The sequence below is a fragment of the Ursus arctos genome, unplaced genomic scaffold (assembly GCF_023065955.2).
Source record: "Ursus arctos isolate Adak ecotype North America unplaced genomic scaffold, UrsArc2.0 scaffold_4, whole genome shotgun sequence".
Lineage (NCBI taxonomy): Eukaryota > Metazoa > Chordata > Mammalia > Carnivora > Ursidae > Ursus > Ursus arctos.
This window is the reverse complement of record NW_026623056.1, coordinates 29,787,718-29,800,999: the sequence shown is the minus strand read 5'-3', so window position 1 is coordinate 29,800,999 and position 13,282 is coordinate 29,787,718. Positions and strand designations below refer to the sequence as shown.

Below are 13,282 nucleotides of genomic sequence, written 5' to 3'. Positions count from 1 at the left end.
GTCTCTCTCCTCAGGCTGTGTGTGTGTACATATGTGTATATGTGTGCGTACACGTGTGTGTATGTGCCTGTGTGTCTAGAGGTGGCAGGGGAGCCCAGGGAGGGTCTCAGGGACCAGTCTAAGAGACAGGAACGCCGACCAGCACTCCCCTTGGTGCCTGGGCATTAGGGTGCCATACACCAGGGCATGGGGTGAGTCTACGGTTCCCTTGTTTAGGGCCCTCCCTTCAAGACCTGACAGGAAGCAATCACAGTTTATAGGAAGCTGCACCCCCAAATGTGTTTGTTTTCCCCTTTTTTAAGGAAAAGGAGGAGAAAGCCAAGTGTGTACGGAGAGTTCTGGGCTCCTCAGCTTGAAAACTCTCTTTGCCTATCTTTCTTCTGGTGAGTTCTGGGACCTCACAGGAGGGAGATAAAGAAGGATCAGGGTTGTTGTTGTTGTTTTAACTGATGAATAACTTGAGACATAAAGCCAGCAAAGGATGAGAGGCTTAGTGCACCTGGGTCCCTAAAGAAGGGACATAGGGACTGAGATCCCTTCTCTCCTCGCGGCGTTGTGTTGGCCTTAGCTTCTAAGTATCCTTAGAGTACAGACCCAGAGAGGAGGGTTCTAGTTTTGGCTTTGTCACCAGCAATCTCAGGATCACGAGCAAATCATTTCAACCGCTCTGGGTCTCTATTTCCACATCTGTACAAAGGCGACGACACTCATTTTCTCTACTGCACAGTGTTGAAAGTCTCAAAGGAGGGAGTGTATTTGTGCTCGGGAAAGGAGAAAAATGCTCATTCGCCTACTAATTCCTCCCTCCTGTTTACCACGTTTCCTTCCCTCCCTCTGACTCTGCTTTCAAACTCTCCACCTTCAAGAAGCCCTGCCTGCCCAGCCCCCACCAGTACGTTGCATGTTTCCCGCCTCTGCGTCTGTCCTCAGCTTCCCACTGCCGGCTCGACACTGACGTGTGAGTACACTACCCTGTCATGTACTTTGAGCTTTGTTTTTAGAAGTTCTGTGCACTTTATCTTTCCATCTGACCATGAGCAAAGGGGCTCAAGTTTCCCTTTCAAACCAGGCACACCCCCAGAGTTGGAGCCCCCCCACCAGGGGTGGGACTGGCCCCCTTTTCCCTCGGCAGTCCTCCTGCCCCATGGGGCTGTGCACACACCACAAGCCACTCGCCCTCCGTGAGAACGGCAGCGAGGAGTGGGCTGGAAGGACCGTGTGCTTAATCAGAACCAGCTTTGTGCTTGCACGGATGCCCAGGGGATAAAAATAATAGTAATACAAGTCTAAGCGCAGCTTGTATTTTCTATTTTAATCAGTTGGTGATGAAACTGAACTCCATTTCTAGATCTGGGCCCCAGGGCTGGAGTCCACTGCTGGCCTGGCTGTGCCCCCCAAAGACAAATGGGGGAGGAAGATGGCAGTATGGAGAGGTGGGGGGCCTCTACATGGAATGGAAAACGTGTCCTTATATGGGCAACACCTCACCCCTTCTACTCCTGGGCTAGCTCTGGACCCAGCCCTTCAGGGCAGCAGTGTTGCTTCTATCTTCCCCAAGAGGTCAGTTCCCTGAGATATAAGCCTAAGGCAGGGGGAACGAGGTGTTGGGAGGCTTCTAGGAGCGGGTCCAAGCTTCCAGGAGCTCCACGAGGGGGCAGGGCTGGCTTCTTTCTCTGCCTGAGGGCAGGCAGCAAGCTGGCATCATGGGAAGAGAGGGCCCTCCAGGCAGGAGACAAGCTCCTTTCTGGCTCTGCTGTCTGGGGCCTGTGAGTCCTTGGGCAAGTTCCCTGCCCTTTTTTGAGCCTGACCTTCACCAGGAAAACAGGAATCCCAGCCCGACAGAGTGAATGAGCCGTACGGTAACAGCGGGCATTTACCGGGTTACGCAGTTGGTGCCTGGCACGATGCTACGTGCTTTATCCGCTTGCTTCAGGTTGAACCGTATATCTGCCGATATTCGAGTGTCTTTGGCCTCCCGGAACAGCAATTTTATTTAGTTCAATCTAGTGTGTTAGCTGCCTACGATGACCGGAAGGACAGATGTGAAAGTGGGAGCAGACTTATCACTACGGCAGGACCCAGGCCAATGAAAGAAGGGTGCGTCGAAATCCACTCGGTCCCAGTCGGAGGCGCCCGATGGCCATGGGCGCAGGAAGCGTGGAGCAAGGCACCAAGGCTTGCGTTTAAATGCCCAGCCAGCTAGTTATTAGCTGCATGGACTCCAGCAGGCCACTCGGTCCCCACACGCCTTGATTCAGGCCTTTTTACTATCACCCCGCAAACCCCCCCGTCACAGTTATGAATCACCAAACCCAATGGCCAGTGCTCAGGCTCACCTTATCCTACTTGGCAGCCGCATCTGACACACTGATCCCATCATTCCTTTCTTATTGAAGTGGCCACCGTTTGGCTTCGGGGACACCCCTCTCGCCGGGACGTCTTCCTGTCCCACCGTGGCCATTCCTTCTTGGTCTCCTCTGCAGACCTCTGTCCTGCCCTCTTTCTCCTCCTGTCCCCTCCACCCACATCCACCCTAGGGACCTCATTCAATCCCCGGACATTCAGTGGCCTCTTACGTGGATGGCTCCCCATATCCTGCCTCCAACCCTGACCTCCTTACTCAACTCCAGGTTCATCTAAATGCCTGCCTATGTGACATGCCCACCTGGATGTCTGATGGACACCTTCAACTTCACAGGTACAAAATTCTTGTTTGTCCCCTGCCCTCGTATGCCCATCCGGAAAGTAGTACCACTGTTGATCTGTGCTCCCCCATAAAAACCAAGTCACCTCTGACTTCCCTTCCTCTCTCTCCATTTCCAATTCAGGAGCAAATCCTATCAGCTCTATCTTGAGAACAGATTCTGAATCTGATCACTTCCCACCTGTTGCATGGAGCTGAGCTGACATCAGCTCCTGCCTGGGCCATCACAGCAACACCCAGCTGGTCTCCCTGCTCTCCCTCCTACCCATCCTGGGTCTGGCCACTGTGGTCACCCCAGTGATCCTTCTCAATGCCCAGAGTTGGCCCACACGTAGAATAAAGTCTGGTCTCCCTGTCACAGCCTACGGCCTTGCAGATGTGGTTGCTGGTCCTCGTCTCACTTCCCGCCTCTCGGCCCCTGGCTCATGGCTCAGCCCCCCTGGCCTTCCTACTGCTGGGACTGCATCAGGCACAGTCTCCACTCAGAGCTTTACTCTCACCCTTCCCTCTTTCTTCTTCCTTCCAGACTTCTTCTCACTTCCTTCAGGCCTCTGTCCCACCGTCACTTCTTCAGAGAGGCCTCCCAACCATCCTCTCTGACAGTAACATTCCCTTCCCCACACCCTGCTTCTCTTCCTTCATAGCACCTGCTACTGCCCAAGATTATATGATCGCTCTGTTCATCTGTATTACCGTCTCTTCCTCACTAGAATGTGAAGTCCCCAAAAACAGGAACTTCCTTTTTGTTCACCGCTTCTAACCCAGCCCCCAAAGTGCTGCCTGGCACTGGGATGAATGACAGCGGGGATGTGCCCACTAGAATGTCACCTCCTACCACACATATGTGTGACCCTCCCTGGTCACAAACCCCTTGATCTCACCAGTAGCTGAGACCAGATGCCCTCAGCCAGGGTGGTTGGGGAAGGGTAGCCTAAGCTGCCCTGTTTTGGGATTTTGGCCTATGAAGAGTTTTGTTTCCCCACCTCTCACCTGGGTCTGAATGAGAGGGAATGGGTCACTCAGGCCAGGTTCTACATGTGGGGGTCAGGACTGGGGACAGGGGGGACAACCAGGCAAGCAGCCCCTCCTGTCGGCCAAGGGCAGGGCTGCAAGGAAGTATGGAGGGACTTTCCAGCAGGAAGGGCTGTTACTAAGGGAGACCCGGATGTCAAAGAGAGTGGACACTGACATGTTATTCACTGGACAGAGAGGTCATACCAGGTCGTGGACAGGGTAGGCTTCAGAACCAGACACACCCAGGTGTGAATCGTGCCAAGGCAATTCATGTTCTAACTCCCTGCACATGGTGGCTGCAAGGGTATGGGCTTTGGGATCAGAGACACCCAGAGACTCTCCTGTGAACTGTCTGCGTGACCCTCGCCGAGCCTCAGTTTTCCCACTGAGAGATACCCTGCCCAACTGTTGTATAAATGCACAAAGCCTCTGGCCAAGCAAACCTGGAAGGTCAGCTCTTGTCACCCGCGGTGAGTTTTCTGGCAAGTCCTTACCCACTCCAGGCTTCAGGTGCTTTTTGGGGTATAAGTTGACACTTGCCTTCTGCTGCACTTGGAAGGAACAGGGATGTGACCAGAATTCAGAAAGTGCAAAACAGCACCCTTTTTCTCAGGGAAAAGACCCACACAGCATGATTAAAATAGCCAGATGTGCTGAATTATAAAGGCTACCTCTCTCTGTCTTTACTATCAGTGAGAAAAACAGAAGTATGGCTAATACTTTGGCCAATGAGCCCAAGTCACTTTTATGAGGCCCTGAAATGTATCACTGTATTGGCCACAGATGTAGTCTTAATGGTGTTTGGCACAGGCTGAGCGAGTGATAGCTCCTGACTGTCAGGGGGCAGGGCCAGCCTGACGTCGGTATGAGCTACAGTCCCCACCCCTGGTGGAGAGGGACCTCACTGCCCCTCGGGAGGGATGCAGTCCTATCCAGAAGCTGAGTAGGCAGCTGGAGTTGGAGAGAGACAGGGAGACCCTACAGCATGAACAAACTTGCAAACTCAGTCGTGGTTACTTCGTAGGGCAAGCAGTTCTTCCATGCACTTTAACTAGAATTTGATTTAAAACTATGGGCTTTCTCTTCAGAAAAATGCTCTAATCCACAAACACACAACATTCTGCATATCATTTCAAAGGGTGCACGGACTCTCCAGGATGGCCCTGGGGAGTGGGGAGAGCTGGGAGGATAGGGGATGGAGGAAGGACAGGAAACCAGTTCGGCTGAGTGGGGGAGCCCAGGAGGGGAAAAGGTGCTGCGAAGTGGCAGGGGGACAGTTAGGGAAACTGCAGTCCTTTGTCTAGAGGTGGCTCATGATAGGGAAATAAAACTTGCCTGGCAAGAAGGCCACCCGCTTGGAGGACACTAATATATCTCCAAGTCTAGCAACAGGGAGAAGAGTGGGTGTGAAGGGGGCTGCCCTTTTTCCCTTTGAAAAACAAAACCAATGAACTGAGAGTTAGTCCTGTTATCTCAGCTGGTCTCCCTCCAATCCCTTTGCTAGCTCTTCTCCTGAGACCCAGCTCCTAGTCTGCAGCCCTAGGCCAAACTAGAGATAAATAATGATGATCAAGATTAGCGAGAGTACAAGGAAATCTGGAAGGAGGAGACCAACTTAGGGCCAAAAAAAGTCCCATAAGTTGCAAACCTTTAAAAAAAAAACAAAAAACCAAATGTATTCTATAGGGAAAAAGAAAACTTTATTTTGAAAACGAAGTTTTGTTTTAAAAATAAAACATTTGCTGTTTCTCAAAAAGGTGCTGACATTTTGCAGATAAGGAGAATGAATTACTATCCTCCCTCCAGCTAGCCACGTAAATAGGACCTGAGGAGTCCAGGAGTTCCAAAAGCAGATGCCCTCATGAGCAGTCTGCGCTTCCTTCTAGGTTGCTTGGACCCAGCATGCGTCCCAAGTGTGGGCTGCTAGAAATAGGCTTTCGGGGTCAAGTTCCCAGAAACACTTTTTTCCCTCTAACTGCAGCACCTGTCTAGAAAGAAGCAGGAATCTGACCTGGGTGGGTGATAGCCAGGTCACACAGGGGAATATCCAATAGCAGCAGTCCCTACCTAAAGCCTCAAAACACGTGTTTCGAGTCCCACTCTGAACAGACCATACACTGACTTATCAAATCTGCTCCTGAGACTCAGAGCCCTCATGACGCATTCACAGAACTCCAGAGGGACGCCCACAATCCTCTACCATTTCAGCTTACTGCTGGCGAGGGACAACTGAATGTGTTTTGCCACGGTGTGTATTTTTTTTAAATGTCTCTTTTCAAGGCTCTTTTTTCATAAATAAATAAATAAATAAATAAATAAATAAATACTCTTTTTTCTTTTCTCCCATTCCTAATATATCACAGATCTCAGTTTTTATGAGCAGGGAATCAGATTATCAAGCCAAGAATGGGGACCCAGGTTCCACATCTTGGGGAATGGCAGTGAAATGGGACAGGACTTCATAACCCAAGTGATTATATTCAGGAGGCAGAAGAACAACAAAGCTGGCCTTTGACTTGCCTTATTTGGACACTAGTTTTTCACTTGTCACTCATGGTTACTAACCAGGCATTTCAAGGGCAAGAAGTTATTTCCCCCACAGTACCTTTTTAGACAGTTCCAGGCAAGTAACGAAATAATAAGAAAGGGCTCTGGATTGGAAGGCCCAAGATGGGATTCTGGCCATGGCTTGGCCCTCGGGGGACCAGGGGGTGCTTTCCTTCTCCATGGCCTTGGTTTCCTACTGTTTAAATGAGGGCAGTAGCCTAGATCATCCCAAGGCTGGTTCTACTTCTGAGGCTCTAATGTTCAACTTCAGACCGAGGAGAGAAAGAAGAGTCGCGAACACAGCCAGGCCTCAGCCTTTCCTCACTCGGAAAGTCCACTCAGACCTGATAGCCCTCGGCCACCACGTGTCTCCTCCTCTCCCCCTGCTGTATTATGGTGACCTTTTCTTCTTACAGAGACGGGTCTGTCCCCTCTCCCCGAAGACGCAGCCCCAACTCACCTCCTCAAGGAAGTGTCCCCACATGGACCTCCCGCTACTCCGTCCTCACCGCAGGGCTGACCTGCCGGCACTGACACTTGCTTGTTGCCGCTTGTAAAATAGTATGTAGTCATTTTCCTGTGGGTGTGTCTTTTCTCCTCCTGCCCCGTGCCTGGCTTCCCTGCTCAGCAAGGTTCTGCGTGTGGGGGTCAGGATTGGGGACAGGGGGACAGCCAGGCGAGCAGCCCCTCCTGTCGGCCAAGGGCAGGGCTGCAAGGTCACATAGGGCCACCAAGCTGAGCGCCCATTTTCCTTTCTGTCTCATTGTTTGCAAATGATGGCTTAACTCCACAAAACAAATGCCTTGGGGAGGGACTGCAGCCTTGGAGGCATTTCTGTTTAGGTATGGCTGGCAAGGGAAGGGCTGAGGAGTGGAACTCTGTGTGTGGCAGTGAGGGGTGGGCACGACCTACCGTCCACGGTGACTTGGCAGGAGCACTCAGCCTGGCCTGCGCCATTCTTGGCTATGCACTTGTATAAGCCTCTGTCCTCGGGCAGTGCCTTCTCGATGGAGACAGAGCACAGAGAGCCTAGGAAGGAAGAGAGAGAATGGTTGAGGGGAGTGAGTACAAGCCCAATACCTGCCCTGGCCCCTGGAACATGGCAGGGGAGGGCTATTCACACGGGCCGCCTCTGGAAGCCCAGAAGTCAGGGGTCCTATGGGAACCAGCCCTCTCTCCCTACCAAAGTCAGGATACTTTTTGCTGATAACCCAGGTCCAAAATAACTGATCCCTAAATATATTCCTTCCTGGTACCCTCTTCCTACCTCCCAGGGAGCTCTCTCTGGAAGACATAATGGAAAGGTGAAATAGTCTCCACCTTTGGAGAGCCTCCAATACAATGGAAGGCACAGAGGGACCGCGAGCCTGCACGCTGTGACGTCAGCATGAGAGATGAGCAGCAGCCAGGAAGAGACCCGTGATAGAACAGCAGCAGGTACGGAACAGCAGCTTATAGCAATTGTTGCGGGAATGCACCTTAGAAAAGGGAGTTCTGAACAGAGGTGGGCGAGGGAGGGCAGGAGTCCCCGTCCAGCAGAGGCACTGACCTGTAGGAGGGTCTCCTGGGAGGAAAGGGTCTGTATAGCCTAGGTCCTGAGGCCGGTTTCTCAGGAATGGTATCTGAGCTGAGAAGCATGGCCAACGAGGGGCACTGGGCTGGGAGAGGGGCACTTTGGGGCTGCCTCCCTTCAGGACAGGGTTTTTGGTCACCTCACAGAGGGGTGGCGTTGGCTTTCTTTCCCCATGGGTCTCTCCACACACAGCACACATCTTCTGGCCTGGCTGGGGGAAGGAGGAGCCAGGCTGGACATGCACAGGAATCGGGGGCTTGGTCCTTGCCCACCCTACCTCTCTCATCCGGGGTCTGGCTCCTTCTCTGGGATACCCCCTAGGGGGATTTCCCTCAGAGGGTGGGAGAGGCCAGCTGAGGGCTGCGACTGCTGGGCCAGGCAGGAGGGCAGTGGCACCCTAGTTCCTGCCTTCAGACACACAAACAAGCCAACAGCATGGCGCCTTGCCCAAAGCTGCCCCCGTTGTCAGGGCAGCAGTCATCACACAAGACAGAGGACAGAGCCAGGGCCACGTGAATCCCACTGCCTGGAGCCACTGGCTTCGGCCACCTCACTCCCCGCCACCTCCTACTTCCCCAGCCAATGGCTTGGCCCAAGCCCTTGGCCTTGGGTACGCATCCCAGGCCTATATGCGGGGCAGCATGGGCAGAAGGGCATGATCTCAAAGGGCCTTCGATCTCAAAAAAGTACATTCACCCCCATTAGGCAGATCCACAGACTTGACCAACAGATACAAGGATATTCAGAGAACCTCACCAAGGCTAGAAAGGGAAAGCAGAGGCGTAATGGTTCCCTTTGCTTCTTGGCACCTGGGTAATGTCCTAAACAGGAAAACCTTTGTCCTACCAACCACCTCCCTCCTACTTACACAGAGCCTATTTCTCAGGAAAGGCCTCACTACATTCTTCCACAGGGAGGGCATCGAGTCGGGATCTCTGCTCACTGTCCTTAGGAGATAGACTTTGCAGACACTGAACCAGAAAGGACTTGGGCTGGATTTTTAGGACATCTATCATGAGAGTGAGACCGTGAGGCACAGGAATCTGGGATGGAGGGGAACTGTCCTCACAAGAGAGAACCTTCTACTCATCTGGGAGGGCAGGAGGGTGCTAAGAAGACCTCTGGCCCCCGAATTTGAGGCTTAGAGGAAACGCACCCCCTCTTGCCACTTCCCTTCAGTCTGAGGCTAAGGCTCTGTGAGCAGACACCCCACTCCCAGTGAACACTCTGCTCGAATCCCTGACTGACCTTCAGTTCCAGCCCCCCACCCCCACAGCCTTCCACCTTAAGCCCAAAGGGCACAAACTGCAGAGACAGTGGTGAGCCCACCAGGAGAAGTGGCCCTCAGCCCCTCAGCACGGACCGCAGCAGAGAAGGCGGCTCTCCCTGCCGTCCAAAGCTGGGACCCCTGGCCACGTGCGTGGGCTGGGGGAGGGCCCCCAGGCGGGCTAGCCCAGATTGAAGAATCTGGTATTTCCTGTGGGACAGCTTATTCCTGACCTCCAGAAGAAAAAACGTTTCCCAGAGTTTTTTTTTTTTTTTTTTTTTGAGAAGCCTCAGCCTGGTGGGGAATTTTGAGAGGGAGGTGAGGGGGATGGGAGCAGTCACCACAGAATCAAAGATCCAATAAATGGCTCAGCTGAACGGTCCCTGGGAGAGCCCCTCAGGGCCACGGGGTCTGAAGATTCCCCCATCTTGCTCCAAGTGTGTGGGAGGATGGGGGAGCAGGGTGGGGGGTGCCCAAAGCCCTTGAGGCTGTACTCTGAGGATGCCCTCAAGTGAGCAGTGCCTCCCCAGCCTGGTCCCCTAGGATGTCTGGACAGTACAACACAGCCCCAGGTCACCTCCTCAGGGATGGTGCCTTCCCTGTCCCCCACAAGCATCCCCAGCCATGGAGAGACCTCTTCTGTGCCCTGAGTTTCCCTTTATCAGAGCATGTCTCCCATGGCCATTGCTGAAATACATGCCTGTCTCCCCCACTAGTTCTCAGAGGGCAGTGACTGTGTCTATTATGAATGTTTTTCCTGAGCCTGGAATGCAGTCACAGTGGAAAAAAAAAATCTGCCATGCTGAGAACAACCGAGGCACATTTCTGTAGCAGGTGATCTGGGAGGATCTATGCAAGGGAAAGCCATGAACATTTAGTCACATATAACCTACCATTGAAAAAGACCATATAGGTTTTTTTTTTCTTTTTAGAGAGAGACAGAGTGAGAGAGCATAAGCTGGGGGAAGGAGCACAAGGAGAGGGAGAGGCAGACTCCCCACTGAGCAGGGAACCTGATGCAGGGCTTGGATCCCAGGACCCTGAGATCATGACTGAGATGAAGGCTTAACCAACTGAGCCACCCAGGAGCCCTGACCATGTAGTTTCTAAAAGGAACAAATTCCTACCTCAGAGTTCTTCAAGCGGATTATGCATACACAATACTGCCTTGCACACAGTAGGGTTGCATAAATCTTAGTGTTTCGTAGAATGGACTTACATAGGTTTTTAAAAAGTCTTTGCAAGAATCATCGGTTGACAATAGCAACAAAATGAATTCTCATTATTAGACTGGGAGAGAAACCTGGCCTGGGGACAGGAAATAGGGCATCAAGATGAAACCGCTTCTCAGGAGCAGCACAGAGCCCCCCTTGGCTCACTGGCCATCCCTCCCACTCCTCAGTCAAGGCCAAGGCCAAGGCCTGAGCAGCTCAGCTGCAAGGCCCAGAAGGGCCTGGTGCAGTCCCCCTGCAGGCCCAGAGGCAGGCCCAGCCGCTGTAAGTGGACACCATCTCGTCTGCAGCTCTGGGGAATGCAGAAAGGGGAAGGGTACCTCCCCGTGTCCCTCCAGAATTAGAAGTCAACTCCAGCCGACTCCTGGCACACCTCTTCTGCTGTCCCTGGTGCTAATGGGGTAAACACGACCATGTTTTGGAGGGCCTGAAGCCTATGAGCCCTCTCCAAGCTACAGGGTTCCAAGAAGCCCCCTGAACCTATAAACACTGTCCACGAGCAGTAGGTATGTGGATGTACACGCTGATTGGTGGGGGAGGAGAGCACAGGAGTCTCTCATGGCCAAAGGCTGGTGACAACAGTCTGGCAAGGAGACCTGGAGAAGTCAAGTTTGATCTTAGATGAGCTAACAGCACAGGGCTCAGTGCAGTGGAGCAAGGATTCCGAGCCGGGGGCGGGGGGGGCGGAGAGGGTGCTGAGGGAGTGTGAAGGATGGGGAGACCCCCTTAGCCACCTCATCCACCTTCCCCTCCAGACCAACTCAAGCCAGCAGCTGATTTCCACTGATGCCAGTCACCCAGACACCAGCACGCGGTGGCCTTCCATTCCTTCCCCTTCTTTGTCTACCCCCGGCTCCCGAGCCAGGCAGCAGGTGCTCTTCACTCTGGCCTTGCTTCTTAAACTGGTTTGTTTCCTGTCTTGCCATGGTACCTCCTTAGTCCAGCCGCCCTTTCTCCCCGACCTCCTCAGTAGGCTCCTTACTTGTCTTTGGGCACGGGGTTCATCAAAATCCCTAAACCCCTAGCTTTTTGTGCACTGCTCCTCATTCCAAACTTCTACATGGCTCCCTAGTACCTTCAGAATCGAACTCCTCACACCACATATGATGCCAGGGGCCATGCCTTCCTCTCCAGCCCTCCCATGCTGGCAGCAGGCCTGCCATTGCTGCTGCTGGAGCCCCTGCCTGGGAAGCCCACACGTGCCCTGCTTCACCTGCTGGAGCCCTGGCCCAGCTCATTCAGCACCAGCCTCGCCCGCGGCCCCGGCGCTCAGCTCCCTCTTCTCCTATGCTTAGCAGCTCAACTTCGGCACTTGGCTGGAATAGTTTTATCACTGTGAGCGTGTGTCCCCTCTTTCCACGTCTGTGGAGAGCACGTCCACTGACACCTCTCACCGCGCCCGGCTCCCTGCAGGAGGGGTGCTCAAGTGGTCACTGATAAGGCTTTCAGACAGACTTTCTCCCTGGGGTCCGTGTCTAACCCAGGCTCTTGAAGACCTGGAGCATGAGGCACTACAGAAGGGATGGACAGAACATGGGGCTGGTATTTTAAGACAAGGTACTCTCCCCACTGCGGCAAGGCAGACCAGCCCATGTCAAGGTCTGCTTCCTCCACTGCAATGAAAATACCAGAAACTTGGCAAGCCCAGAGGGCACCACCAGTCTTTCGGCCTCTTGACAACTACAGAGAGTGCTGAGGAGTTAACAGCCGTGAGTATTTTCGCTGCCGGACAAGGCTGCTGGCAAGTGGATCCCGAAAGTTCTCTCAGCTGTAGCAGCGTGCTGACCTCCAACAAGGAGGAACTAAGAGGTCATACAGCTTAGCCATCTAGGCATCAGAACTCAACCGCCTACATTCAAATCCTGGCTTTGTGACTACCCAGCTGGGCGGCCTTGGGCAAGAGACTGCACTTCTCCATGAGATGGGCAGGATGAAATGCGTGAGAAGGGTAAGCGGTCTAAGACAGCGTCTGGCACGTGGTGTTCCATTCATGCCAGCTATTCTTAGTTGTCAAAGGAGAATTACAAATATGTAGAGTATGTTTTAGACCTGAATTTGGGGCTGTCTCTACATCCCCTCCCCACCCCCCTCCTAGTCCTTCCCTATCCCCTCCTTGTGCTGGCCTTCTCTTAATCAATTCTTCTTCCTCTGACTTGGACCTAAACTGTCCCTTTGAGGTGGCTTCTATGGGAGGCGAGACTGGAGTAGCCAGGTCTCTATGCCCTTAACGCTCAGGGACAGCAGGTACCACACACTCGAGGCGCCCTGGACATGAGCAGCCAGTGTCCAACAGCTCAGGCGTGTGTTTTGAGACCAGGGCTGAGGTCTGCTCACGTTACTCAGCTGAGGGGATTGTTTATAAGCGGCTACTAGTGGCTCCGCAGGCCCCACCCAGGTCTCACGGCGGCTGCGTGGCTCTGGGCACTGCCCTCAGCTGTCTGAACTTCAGTTTCCCTGAGGTGGGTGTAGCCATGGGCCTCGCACTGTGCATATGTCCCGGACGGCTGCGCATCCTTCATCCTTCCTGGAGAGATCACCACAGGGTAACCTGGGAAATGCTCCCAGTCAAGGTCTCAGACCAGTTCTACCAAAGGCTTTCCAACTGGGAGGGGCCCACAGGGGATGGCAGGGAAGGTGCGCCATCCACTCCCCTGGACATCTCACCCCACCGCAGTACTCCCCCATGTGCACCTGTGTGTGGACCACAGGCAGGCTGAGCTAGCAGAGGCAGGGGGTGGATGACAAGCCTTCCAGAGGACCCTACCAATCTGGAGATACCCACACGAGAAAGTTCTCCTATCAACACAGTAGCAGAAAATAAAACATTTTCTCTCTCCTGGTCAATTTCCCCTCAATCTCTTAGCGCTCAGATTCAAAATGCTCGGCTGTTGCTGATTTCCTGAGTTGCAGAATGAAGAGAGAAACTTCATCGTGGGCTGAGAGAG

At 53.3% G+C, this 13,282-nt stretch overlaps 1 protein-coding gene and 1 long non-coding RNA gene across 7 annotated transcripts in view; one reads left to right on the top strand and one right to left on the bottom strand.

The window, feature by feature from the left end:
* MYLK (myosin light chain kinase) overlaps positions 1-13,282 on the bottom strand; it is a 200,017-nt gene that overhangs the window by 65,306 nt on the left and 121,429 nt on the right. For 3 of the 4 annotated variants that reach the window (XM_026494976.4, XM_026494993.4, XM_044382615.3), the window contains exon 17: positions 7,178-7,294. In XM_026494976.4, coding sequence (XP_026350761.2) covers positions 7,178-7,294 — 117 coding nt within the window. Of the gene's footprint in view, positions 1-6,725; positions 6,835-7,177; positions 7,295-13,282 lie in introns of those variants that run through there. The other variant, XM_026495001.4, reaches the window with a different exon arrangement.
* On the top strand, positions 616-13,176 carry LOC113252383 (uncharacterized). Of its 3 annotated transcripts, none has more exons than XR_003314841.4 (4): positions 616-958; positions 2,631-2,698; positions 6,682-6,826; positions 7,540-13,176. It is a non-coding gene; the product is annotated as an uncharacterized LOC113252383 (long non-coding RNA). The 3 variants fall into 3 exon arrangements; XR_007188651.2 differs by having other exon boundaries at positions 2,829-6,826; XR_008957381.1 differs by lacking the exon at positions 2,631-2,698.